This window comes from Prenolepis imparis, unplaced genomic scaffold (genome assembly GCF_030444845.1).
Source record: "Prenolepis imparis isolate NDT839.2.m4 unplaced genomic scaffold, iyPreImpa1.0 SCAF_13, whole genome shotgun sequence".
Lineage (NCBI taxonomy): Eukaryota > Metazoa > Arthropoda > Insecta > Hymenoptera > Formicidae > Prenolepis > Prenolepis imparis.
Window position 1 is genome coordinate 9354358 of NW_028141171.1, and position 13977 is coordinate 9368334.

General features: G+C 41.4%; 1 protein-coding gene across 8 annotated transcripts in view; it reads left to right on the top strand.

Annotated features, from left to right (window-relative positions):
- LOC145944552 (serine/threonine-protein phosphatase 2B catalytic subunit 2) overlaps positions 1–13977 on the top strand; it is a 125763-nt gene that overhangs the window by 101789 nt on the left and 9997 nt on the right. For 4 of the 8 annotated variants that reach the window (XM_083052949.1, XM_083052942.1, XM_083052943.1 and 1 more), the window contains exon 10: positions 2180–2212. The exons of 3 other annotated variants lie outside the window; for them this stretch is intronic. In XM_083052949.1, coding sequence (XP_082909075.1) covers positions 2180–2212 — 33 coding nt within the window. Of the gene's footprint in view, positions 1–259; positions 2045–2179; positions 2213–13977 lie in introns of those variants that run through there. One more of the 8 variants, XM_083052948.1, reaches the window with a different exon arrangement.

Consider the following 13977-nt stretch of genomic DNA (forward strand, 5'->3'; position numbering starts at 1 on the left):
TCTGCTAATGCTCGCGCACCTCTTAAAAAATTCACCTTTTCGAGCGGAAGTTGAAAAGAAAAAAAAAAGTGACGTCCCAAAAGTGATGCGCGATTTGCCCCCAAAAATATATATATGTGTACGTCGCGCCGACGAAGAGTAGTCGATCTGTTGAAATATCTCTATCATTTCCCCCCACCACGATTTCTCACTCTTAGAACTTCCAGATACAAATCTTGAATTCTTTTTCTGTTTGCATTTTCACTCGCTGCACGGACAGATGGTAAGAAACGCCGCTCGATTCTTCTAGACGTCACACGATTAAGAGCTTCATTGATTATATCATTAATTTTTATAGCTATTTCATAGTAGTTTCTCTCGATGTCGAATTTCTCGTCTATCTCTCTCTTTCTCTCTTGTCTCTCTTTATTTATTAATTTTTTTGTCTTTATTACGTCTTTCTCTTTGGCCGCGACGTCATGTTTTCCTTCTCGCGGGAGAAGAACCTACATTCGCGTTTCTTTCTGATCTCTACATGTATGTATATGTATGTGTATATATGTATATACACACTATATATATACTATATTTTTGTATATTATATGTTTCTTTCTTTTTACCTTGAACCATCTGTTTCATGATACTTACGATTTTTCGAGGTACGAGGTTCTCCTTTTCTCTCTCTCTTTCTCTCTCTCGTTTTTTCTCTTACATCTTCTCTTTCTCTCTTTCTCTCTCCGTATCTCTTCTTCTCTTTTTAGCATTTTTATTTTTTACTCCCTGATTATACGTATCTATATGTGTGTAATACATATTCGACGATGTGTCTCAACGGCACATAGCCTGAATTTTTACATCTTCACCCACGGTAGTCTTTGATTTTCTGCATCCATTACATAGCATCTTCACCCTGTTTCCATACGTTTGGTTCAAGATGGCATTCGAGATGGCACGAATCCCTTGCTTGTTTCTCAAAGCACGTATGACTATTTTTCGAGCTTTATGAACATTTAAATATACTCTTCAAATGGGTATAGTATATTCGCGAAACTCTAATGGTACTCGTGAGAAGATATCATTTGCCATCTTGCACACTTACGCATTTTTAATTCACGCATGTATCGCAGCGGGTAAGATGAGGTCAGATCGTTATTCAATTCCGTTTTAATTATTTCTCGATGTCACTCTCGAGAATATCTCTAGATCGATTTCATTCATTACCGTTTGCTCCGATCGACTTTTACCACTGTCCGAATTCTATTGTCAATTTCAATTTTTCTCACGTGTCACACATCCCGCGCCCGCTGGCCTATTTTCTTACTTTCTTTTTTTGTACATGTCACATTTGTATGTATTATTATCTCCCTTTCGGAAAGAAGGTCAAGACCAGAGTTCCGGGTACCGACGGATGGAGCTTTGCGACTCTTTGCGATCTATAATTTTAATAAATGTCACGAGTCTACCCGAAAATTTATGATTCATTTTCCAACTTATCGAACTGCGTCAGAACGTTGAATTAATATAGTCATTGCCCATTAATTTTACACTTTGTCACGTATGTTCGAAAAAAGAAACGCAGACTAATTCGTTCGCGCAATTTGCGGCACGTCGAAAGGTCAAATCGATACAACTCTGTCGTCAATCGGACGACCACGGGTCGTAATAGCATCCATCCACCGGACCGGGTTCAGTTTCCGAAAGAAAGTCAAGCAGCCCCTCTTTTTTTCATCCCTTCTCGCATCGCGCCCTAAAAGAACGCGCTCGCGAGAATATCTCTCCCATTGCGGCTAGGTCGTTTTGATCGAAGAGAAAAAAAAAAAAAAGATTCCAAGCAGAGAGTCTCGTCCCGTTTCGATCAATAAGACACTCTCGGTCCCTTGGTCCCCTCTTTCCTTTTCATCACCCTGGTTTCGCCTTCTTTAATTATTGCGAGACATATACGCACCGCCTACAACACCCAAGCCCTCGCCCCTGCCCCCCCAATCAACCCTCTCGATTGCCCCCCTTTTTCCACCCCCGCCCCGAAGTTGCACTGACTGTCTTTTATCGTACTCCTTCTCTATTATATTTGTATCAATCACACTGGCCTTGGACTCCTCCTATCTCGGCACGACACTATGCTACTACTACCTCTACTACTTCTACTACTACTTCTACTACTACCACTCAAAACTCCGATTGTTCGGCAACCCCCGTAAAGTCGCAGCCAAAGTCGTTGTCCAAAAAAAGAATGGTAAGTCCCCGTGAGAGAGCCGACGACTTACTTGAAGAGCCAAGATTTTTTCTTCTTTTCGTGCGTGCCAAGAGTAATCCAAACGAGAGTTATTTTTTTTTCTCTTTTTTTTTCTCAAATTCTTTTATTGCGATATATTTGTGATATAATATATCTCTTAACTCTTCGTATATTTTTTTTCTTTTCTCTCTCTCTCTCTCTACGCCAGTGTTCTCTCTTGCGTTTCGGTTTCGTTTTTGTTTTTTGTCTTTTCTGTTTTTTTTTTCTTTCGTCGCGCGGATGCGCTTCGTGACGTTGTTCTGCCGGAGGATGCGAGTGTATATATACATTCTTATTCCGTAAACATGTTGTTACACTCGTGCAATTTTTTTGTAATGACGTAGACGTAGAAGAATGTAGAAAAAACGTTGCAATTTCTTAATGCACAATTTCATTATAATGGCGTAATAATACTGTAAAGGAGCGTTGTGCAATTTCTCACTGCACAATTTTTTTCATATAATAATGTGACGGTAATCGATTTTGATATTATTTATCTCTTTCTTTTTATATATACATCAAGCTTTCCACTATGAAATTAATATATATATTACGGTCGCGATATTGTTATAAATATAATAAAATGTTATATTATTATCATTTCGATCACACTCGCTTCCAAACTAACTATATTTTTTTCCTTCATCACGTAGAGACATATGGGGAGAGAAATGCTTTTAGTTCGACTAGATATTCCCCAATGGGGGACTGTAATTCGAAGCTCACGCTCGCGCGCGAATGATGTTACCAGTAGAACAACGTCGACACGAAGGTTCCACGCGAGATATTATTTTCTCGTTTGTTGAGTTGATTTCTCTTTCGTTCTTGTACATACATATATATCTCTATCTATATCTATATACTTACATATTTCTATCTTCGTCATCATCTTCTATTTCCTTTAAACGTGCTCTTTATAACCGTTTTCGGATTTTGGATTGAGATAACATTACAATCGTCCATTAATTGTCAGAGAACGCCACCCCCTTCCCCCTCGTTCTCACTTGTCTTCCGTTTCCTTGTCCGTTTTTTTTTACACTGATTTCTATTGTGTTTACACGTCGTCGCCTTCGTATATATATCACACATATCTCCGTTGTCTACTTACACGCTGAATTAATCATCATGTTGAGTCTCACCCTCCTTTCTCTTTTTGTATTTTTTAAAATCTATATTTTGTTATACCTATCTCATTATATAAGAGCCTTCTTCGCCTGCTTCTTGCGCTTTTCTCGTCGACGATGGAACAAGTCGCGTTGTGTTCAACGATATGTATATACAGGTACATGAATTATGCGACGAATCTGTCCTCTCCTAATTCGAGACCTTTCAAAACGATATGAATTTATTATATTGGAAATAATTGATGAATCGAACGGGGAGTGAGAGATGTTTTCGTAGAACATAACTAAGAGGGGATCGCGCAAGACCGCGAACACTTTCTTCTTGGAGAGCACCTGCTCTCTTTCTCGAATCCAAAATAACGTCACGCAAATGCGCGCAACGGGAAATATGCTTGTTCCTCTACATGATCTCGCGATTCGGAGGACTCGTCGCTTACAATAACAGCTGATCCGCGTGAATTTATGTTCGCCTCGAGAAGAGCTTCATAAAGCTCTCGGAGGATTAGTCGGGGAAAGTTCGGATGAATATATATACATCCCATTCGACCATTCATTCTCTTTCTCTCTCTGTATCTGCCACTTCAACCCTCTTGGTCCCCTCCTTCCTACTCGTTCCTTTGCTCCTCTCTCTTCCGTTCATTCTAGGATTTAGCCGACGAATTTCCGCATTGCATTCGTTATGGCATTCGCGACACAGTTTTACGACTTAAACCATCCTCTCTCTTCTCCTCCTCCTATCCTTCCTCCCTCTTGGCAATTCCTAAAACAGCCCTCGTGTCCCCACCTCGTTTGAGTTTCGCTCGTTTGAGTTCAGTTTATTTGCACGCTTTACGATGCAGCGTTAGATATCTCGCTCTCTACTGTGTGCGTGTGTGTGTGTGTGTGTGTGTGTTTGTGTGTGGGTATGTGTGTGCGCGCGCGCATATGTTCATATATGGGCATATGTATGCCGCTTGCCCGTTTCTCTTAACAACGTCCAGCGAGCGAACACTGGACGCTTCACTAACAACGCTTCCGGTTTTACGAGCGCGACCAGCCGCGCGCTCGGACCTTCCCCGGTCCAATACATCCACGAGAGATTTCTCTCCGGTCGACTGAGGTCGCCGATAGCACGATCTCGGTTCTGTCTCTATCTACGAACAGTTCGGAGGAACAATATTCACCGGCCGTCCGTTTGTCTTGAAATGCATATTCAAATTTCTAGCGTACAGGGCGTATACGTGCCCCCAATACGAGGAACAATACATTGCCAAAGTTTGCTTGTATTAAAATTCGTGTCTCTAGTATCTGTGTAGAGTAATATTCCCAAAGTTACAAAATTCGAGTTTATTTTGTAATTTTCAAACTTTTTTTTTGTTTTATGAGAAGTTGTAGTTATCGCAGTTTCTTTTTTATTGGCTATTTCTTTGTGGAAGAATAAAAGAACGATGGAAGATGAAAAGAAAAAAGTCTAGTAATTATTATATTATCGGCAGATATTGAAGCCCGACAACTGTCTGTCATTTAACGCTTGTTCAAGAGCTGCTAAGCTCCTTAACTCTCCTCAACCGATCGTGAGGTACGAAAAAAATCGATGCGTTTTAATTCGAGCCCGCCCATCACTGTCGATAATCGTATTTAATTAACTAACGCGCGATCGACAAGATTCTCTCTTGACAATTTCCGGTCAGCTACAGGGACTCGGATCTTCGCGCTACAGCGTGTCATCCATCCCTCTTCTTTCTCTCTCTCTCTCTCTCTCTCTCTCTTTCTCTCTGCCGCGAAAATCCGGAGCGAAAGAGGCTTTCGGTCGCTACGGAGGAGGCTCCGGTACGGCCCGGGAAGGTATACCCGATCGATAGAACGCACCAAGTTCTGTGAGATAACGAGGGAAGGCCACGAAGCATCGATCAACCAGCCGGGGCCCCCCATTCGAACGCGGTTCCATTGGCATCTTATCCGCTCGTCCTATACACCCGAGCCGAGTCAATCGTTCATTCCTGCCGCACCGCTGGCTGCATTCCGAGATGCACATGTAAAGCCTCTCGCAGGATAGGATGAACGAGGGAAGCACCAACGATTGATCGGGAAAACAGCTCTCTCACGTTTGAGATTGAGGCCCGTTAATTAATAGGGTGGAATGTCAGAATTCGGAGCAAGTTTCTCCGGATAATGGCTTTTTGCAAATCACGCGTCTTCTCTTATGCGACGTGTTTCCTCGTTGCAAACTTCCCTCTCGATTTATCAAGGGAGGATTTTCGCGATGACTACTACATCTCGTCGCAAACACATTTATCTTTCTCGAGTCGCATATAAGAATCGAATAAGGAAGGCCAATCTGGCTTGCTCGAATGAGATGAAGCTACTATTCGAAGAATGCATGGAGCACAACGAGCAACTTGACGTCGCTCGTCGTTAGATTTTTACGTGATACAGGCATTTCCGCATATAGGTTTTCCATTGTCAAAGTATCTGTTACATCTCTTCCATGTTAAATATATTTTCGAGAAACTCCCTTCGTGTCTCTCCTCTCGGAAGCGAAGAAAGGTAGAAACGACGTCGCACTATAACGGATTCTGTCGTGAAAAAAAAAGTCCACGCGAGGCCATTTTTCACCTTCTCAGGTGAACCAGCTGCGCGACATCGTCCGCTATTTTCCGTTTTTCCTCTCGCGAGTCTAGCGACGTAAAATTCTGCTATTTTTCATCTTGTTTCCGGTACTCCTGCGATCGATAAAAATTCAAGTCGCGATAATAAATTCACGCGCGTCGCTGAGATTCATTTCGATTAACGCCCAAGATTACAATATAATTTTAAATAATTTTCTTGTTAAATTTTATTTTCTCTAAATTTTATTTTATTTTCACGCATCTTTCGAATAATTTAGGATCGAAATAATTTTTCATTTTGAGGAGATTACTTCTTAATCAAAACCTATCGAATGTTTCCCTTGTAATTAACTAGGGTGAATGATTCCCGTTGCCGCATTATCGCGTTTCCATCGAATCGAGGAAGGGTTACTTTCTTCTGTATTACATTATTTTTGTGCTTCATCGGGATCTTGAATAAGCAAACTATTGAATCGCAATATTTCTCCCGGCCTGTCTTTATCCCGCGACAGTCGCACCCCTTCGATATATCGTCGTTGTCGCCGTCGTCTTTGTCCGCTTTTCTTGTCCTTTCCCTGCTACCTGAGACTTCCTTCACTCTCTCGACACCAACACTACGATTTCGAGAAAAATTTCGCGAGACACGTGCGCCTCTACGCCGATGCACAACGCACCGGTCGCGCAAAAGCTCTGTTGGACATACTTTTCCACTCACGAAAAAGTCATTCCGTTGTTGAACATTAATTCTTTCTCACTCTCTCTTTCTCTCTCTCTCTCTTTCCTTCCTGCGTTAGTTATCTTCTCTAGTTTTCTCCCTCTTTCTCTCACCCTCTATACACACTCATTTCACTGTCACTCTGATTTCTCTCTCTCTCTTTCTCTCTCTATCTATCTTTTTGTTTTTCTCTCTTTCTCTTTACCCCTGAGTCTGCTCGTTTGTTACCGTCTTTATGCTTAAGTTATCTCTTTGAGTTATGTTGAGTACGTGTATCCTTTACTTAACTCGGTCTCCAGCCAGCCGCCGAACGTTATATCTTTTGATTACCAGTTTAATTTGCGCATGCTAGTGTATACTTAGTCTCCTAGGATTAACCGAGCGAACTAGTACCTAATATCTGCATCGCGGATCGCGAGAGGGTCGCGCTCGCCAACTTACAGTGACAATAAATGTGATAAGGAACGTAATGCTCGACGGGGGATGACTGCAGAGAGTTGGCTGCATCCTCGAGCGATCCTGCGAAAATTTATTAATCGACTTCTTTTTCTTTTAAACAGTATTGTGCTCCAGGAAACTTCTATATCGGGATTGTGCCACGCACAATAATAATCTCACGTACGATTGTAACCGCTGCATTATGTCGAGATTACTTTCGTTCTATATCCAGACTCGTGTCTCGATATTTTTCGTTCTATCAGAGTTTTGGCGAGCAAACGTTTTCAGCTTCTGTCTCGCGGGAAGGAAATTTGAAATAAGATGTCTATCATTTATTCGTTAAATTTTTTTCAGACGGACTTTTAATCAAAGACGAAGTAATCTTTGACATGGTCGAACTTTGCCGAAGGTGATCGTACATTTAATTTAAACGAGATTTAAAAATACCATCTCCGAATAATTTTGAAATTGTTGAAACTGAATATCTTGGTGAAACTATGCTGTCTAAAATCATTTTTTTTTTTTGTTTTTTTTTGTTAAATATCTTCCCATGTATGAGTTAATTTTTTTATCGCAAATCAAGCAGTTGTACGCTCGCCTAAAACCTGGCAGTTTCGACGCAGACCAAAATCATCTTTCTCACACACTAATCAACCTATTTTCTTTATATTTACAGTATACTCATGCCCTCGACGGCGAAATCGCGTTTGTACTCGTTTACGGGAATTTCAAATTATCGGCAAAGTTGCTCTCGCGCAATGATTTTTGCATATTTTATTATTAATTCAAGTCTGCTTTTGTAAAATACTGAGTATTCCTAGCGGGGTTCCGCTTTATTGCGATGAATTTTAATGCGAAATGTTTCCTACGTTCGTCATAGTCATGGTGATTATAATGTAAGTGAGTTTCTCCAGGGAACTTTCTCGCCGGTTCAAAATATGAGTTTATTTCATGATTTCATATGACAGTCCAGTCCGTGATTCCTGAAAACTCGTTTCGTCTTTACATGCGAGCAGCAAGTCGGGAGCATGTAATTAGTCTTATGAAAAAGTACCGTCGTTCTTTTTTTTCGTAATAAACAGCTGTAGATTTAGCGTAGAAATTTATTGGCAGTACATTCATAATAATTCTTATGATGTATAACAAGCGACTTTGCCGATTCGAGACTTCAATAGCTGATTAAGCCAGAGAAAAAGAAAAAAATATATAAAGGGAAAGAAAGAGGTTTTTAAGGAATTTATTAAACATTTTAAAAGTATTTTGAAGAATATTAAAAATATCTTATTAATATTACTGTTTGGTAATTAACAAAGGCTTTCCAAGAAAGCTCTCTCTCTCTCTCTCTCTCCCTTTCTCTTCTTCTCTTCTCTTTGGCTTAATCCGCCACTGGAAAAAATCATACAACCGATAACCGAGGAAAAGAAAAAGATAATATTTAACGACAATAGAAATCGTCTAACGCACATTGCTTGATTGAATGCCACTTACGCTGTGCACACTTGTCTTTTCTTGTCTGTTCTATGTGTTGTTTCCTTTGCGCCATATTCTACAACCACCTCTTCGCCACCACTATCACATCACCAACTACCACTACCATCATCACCACTGCCACTACTACCGACACCAAACAACCATCCGCAAACTGCCAAAAAAAAAAAAAAAAAAAAAAAAAAAAAACTACGTCTTCCCGTACGGGCTGCGTCCGAACGAACCGACCACAATCTCCGCCACTCTCTATCTCTTCTCTTCGGCCGCATTTGACGCTGCTCTCACATTGTTGGTTACTTCTGTCCTTTTACTTACGTCCACTACGCTCAACCATCGGTAAAACCAACCATGGGCGCACCATGGCCACTTGGTAACCCGATGGTAACCCAACGGTCCGGTCCGACCCCACCTACCATCGCGTACGGTGAGTTATTTTCTGTTGAAAGTGCGAGTAAGACCTATATACACATACTATATCTCTGCTCTATCTATCTATCTATCTATTTCTCGGCCGTGAATGACGAAGCCGCGGGGACTCGACGCCGTTTTCCTTCCCTCCTCTTCTCCATCGGTGGTAACTTTAATATGAAAGTGAATTTCCCGTTCGATCTCTTCCCCCCGTAATTACGAGACGCGAGATAATTCTCCGCAAGCCCACGGAGAGAGAATTAATCGATCCGCATTAACGGGAGCGATAAACCTCGTTAACGACTGACCCCTCTCCCATAAAGGGAGAAGGGAAGGTGCGCGAGATCGAGAAGTTCGAGGGGTTGGATTTCGCAAGGATCAGCGAGTTCGGTTACGAGTTGATCAGCGCAACGGCGTTCAATTCCCCGGCTGAAGTCTTCCACGTGTGCGATTCGAACTCAGAATATACAAATAGAAATATGTCTAGCACCCAATGGTTATCCCGATTAGTCGCGTTGCTCGGTCGTTGTTTGACCCTCGATCACTTGTGTCTATATTTGGACGACTCGAGCGAGACTCTATTTTTCGTCGGGAGAAGAAAAAAAACATGAAACGCTCGTAAAAAAAATTGTCAATTGAACAAAATTAGTATTTAATTAAAATCAGAAATAAATTAAAGGTACTTTGTAAAATATTCCTCGGAGTCTCTCGTGCATATATTAAATATTTCTTTGTCTCTTTCTCTCGATTCTGGCCTAGTAGGTCGAGGGTCAAATGTTCACCATTGGGTATAGGTATACAATCCTTTCTATTCACGATGAACGGTCCACATAACGAGACATAGGCGTCGCATCCTTTTCGTAAAAAGGACGTGGGGATCTTGTTCGAGGTTGTTACGCGGCGGCGCCTATGACTAGACCAATGTCGAAGACCCATCGTTGCAAAAGTGAGCGATATGTACGACCTGTATTCGGAGAATATCGTTCGATACTTCGAGCCGACTTGATCGCCCATCTGGTAATATTACACGGGAGATTAGCGTTATAGCGAGATAACGATTATTATTACACGTGTCGCGATATAGATATCGAGAGAGCAATTGCAAAAGCCAGAAACGACAATTGTTACCTGTCTTTTTGCGAGTCGGTTCGAAGGAGTAGTTGCGGCTTCTAAAACTGCTTTTGGGAAACCCGATAGAGCACTTAGCAGCCCTGCGCTAATAATGTTTTGAGCACAGGTTTACAAAAAGGCAAACGCGTCCTATCGAATCAGGTCGGCGAAAATCGCATGGAAGACGATTTTGACAGAAAACGGTTTTTTATTTTATTTTACAAAAAAAATTAATATCAAAATTATCATTAGATTGAAATATAAAATTATATTGCCATTATTTTATTTTAATATCAATGAAGCGTAGCATATTTGAAAGTGCTTTGAAATTGCAATATTTCATCAACACGTTCCGAGATTAAATTCTTTTTATCCCGAAAATTAATAGATATATCTTCATTTGTAAAAGACGAGTGTTGTATTAAGATTAATGTAGGAGATGATGAGGAATCTCATAATCTCGTAAATGTACGACGGGTCTTCGCATGCTGAAAACTCGGTGCCAGGCTCGACTGCGTTTTGATAAATGTTAGCTCGGTAGACAACTGTCGCAACGGCGTGCATTCTCGGTCCATCGAAAATAACATCGGATCGCGTTACAGATGATCATTACATATGGATCATCATCGCGGTGCATCTCTCCTCCGTTTATAGAATCGACGCAAATCTTAATCGCGCATATTATTATAATTCTTATGTGCAGGTAAATTCTCTCTGCAATATTGCATACCGATATTCTACTCTTCAACGACGGGAAGTAAAGAAAATATTTGTTAGAATATCAAATAATTCGTCATTTAACTCCGCGTGTATAAATACATGTATATTCGTGAATATTCCAAATTGGATGATATTATGTGACATGTGTGTAATTAGAATTATCAAAATTGGCATAAGCTCTCTCTTGAAAGCTCGCTGTTATTTCATATCACTTTCATATCGCACTCTTTGATATCGGAGGTACGTTAATCTACTTTGTACATTTATTTTCATTGAACGCGAAATATTCCACTCTTCTCTCTGAAAAGTATATATTTCCGAATTATTATTATTATTATTATTATTAAAAAATATTATAATTACGAATATTATTGTTATCATTATTATTATTATATCAACCGCTATTACGAGCAAATGTGCGTGTTTGTGGATATATTACACATTTGCGTCATGATTCTCGCTATTTCGAGCGCTATTTCGACGCCGTTGCGACAAGTTACGTGTGCGTAACCGTGCGCTGACACATAAATGTATAGAGAGCAAAAAAAAGGCTTGATCTGTTGTACAAGTTTGTAGTTGACGTCATTGTATGTGCCGCATCCTCTCGTTTGTTAAGCGCAAGGAGGTCGTTGTTTCAGGATCTGTGTCCGATGATCGATGATGATCGCGGTTCGATCGAAGAGAACGAGCCTGTCGAACATATCTCCGGCGAATTTACGTCGGAAATTTCTCTCATTTTTTTTCCTTTCGTCTTCAGTGATTTTTTCTCTCTTTTTTTTTCTTATACGTAGGAACGACAGCGACGCAAATCCCCGAGTGTCGCCGCGAATATGTAATTTTCTCCAAATTACTAGTCGTATTTCGGATGATCTGCCACGGGATTCGACGATCCGCGAAATTGCGCTCTTCGCTTCGAAGGTCGAGCGCCTAATATTTGACATGCTCGACTTTATCGATCTTCCGGGCGACGGGAACAGGCATTTTCGACCGAATCGCCCCGCTTGCCACGAGCAAAGATGTAGAAAGTCGTTTTCCTCGTCGCGTTGATTGCCTCGCGCTCCATTCCCGCGGATTTATGCGCAAATCGTATATATATATACGTAGTAACATTTCGTATAATAAACTCTCGTCGGCGAAAATAATCTCCTTACGAGAAAATTACGGTTTAAGCTCGATATTCTGGTTCTCCAGTTCGCGCGATGTTTCTCGTTCCATATAACACGTATACATATAGGTAAAATCTCTCATAACCGCGAGGGGAAAGTCTCCAACTGCGAAATTTCGGATTACGCGAGATTGAAATGCCGCCTAACACACCTGTGCGATATATCGTCGAATAATTGCCGATAAATTGGCCGCCGGGCCTCGCTGTCTAATTTCGCAATAATCTCGGTTAATTATGGAAAGTGTACGCGGTGTCGTTTAATTGATCCGTTGCGTAATTGAGCGTAATTGAGCGATGCGTAACGATCCTTAACAAGTTCGGAGATATATAGTTTATTTGAGGAATCGATTGATTGATTGGCAAAACATAACGTGTGCCAATTTCGAATCTCGATGAGACCTTCTCCCTTCGCCTATCTTTCTCTCGGTAATCTTTGTGTCCCCTCGTGACATCCATCGATCCGCGGACGGTCCGCTATTTCCGAAAACAAAATGCCCCATCGTACGGTCAGAAAGATTCGCGAGAGAGCGACAGGAAAGTTTGCAATTTTGTTTGTCCCCTCTGCGGACTGACAAATCACGCGATACGTTATCGTGACAGCGGTCTAAGGATCGCAGATCTGGGCCGTAAATCATTAGGAAGCCGGAACCGAACACTTCGACGTGTTTCGTCGACGCGAAACGCGATATTTTGTTCCAACACGTTCGGAATTTAATTCGGGAATATCGAATGCTAGAACGAAACGAGACGAACGAGATGGAATTCACGCATTACGGGATAAAAACGAGCACGATTAGGAGCAAAATAATAACATGTAGACCTGCATATATAGAAGTACCGCATTTATTTTCTCGATTCGAGCTCCGCCGCAGCTTTGACGAATTTTTTTTAACGCGTTCCAAGAGTATGCTACTTTAGTGCTCTGACACATACACGCAAGAAAAAAAAAAGAAGTAGAAAATTCTGTCTCCTTTGCACTTCTCTCTCGCTAACGGAAGATTTTAGCGGTGCTACGAACGAAGGAATCTCTCCTCGTTCCTCTCAAGGTACCGTGTACAATCGATCGAGCGACAAGCTCGACCGCTGTGTTAATTAACGAACAAACATAGATGAACCGACAGCTCGGTGCGAAGGAGTTGCCGCGCAAAAATAACCATAACTTTCGCCAAATATCGCGTAAACGTTTTAACGCGAATTTCCAAAGGAGTCTCACCATTCCGCGTCACTCCCAACTCTTGCTTGCTCGATGAGGAGTCCGGGAAGACGTGGGTGGGCGACGGGATAAGGGACGGAAATATCGTAGGGATTAAAGTAAGATTGCGAGTCGCCTGGTACAGCAACATCGGAGCCGCATAAACTCGTGTTAATTTAGCCGGGATCGTCGGGAGATAGATGATTTTCGCGTTTGCAACTCCTTCACGCTGGCAATGAGCCTCGAAGTAGCAAGCGATTGCCAAAGGGGAAGTGGTAAACGATAAGAGTTTGTATTATAGTGACCGATGGTGCGTACGTTTCTCGCCGCTTATTCAGCATGTGCATGCTTCTTTTTCTCTCGCATCTCGAATTTATTCTTGATATATACGTCTAAATACACACACACACATACACACGTTGTAGTATGTTTTTGCGAGAAATTTACACGCTATATTTACGCACATTTTTTACGCAGTTGCTTTTAGTGCACGCGCGTTCGCAATCGTAATACGTATTCTTCGCGCTGGTTCTGTTTTTTTCTCTCGCGAGTGTCGATGAATTAACACGTTCCTTTTTTTTCTTGTCGCGAAGAATACGTTTCCTCTCTTTGCGAACGCGACGAATGTCACGCGCAATTTTTTTCTCTTTTTTATTACTCGCTTTACACGATGACGTGCGCGCAGACTTCTTGCCTGTAGTTTGGCATTGTTGTCTTGGCGTGACCAGATGAGAATAACGAGTGATTATTAATAACGTATAATAATACCCCCGGTAAG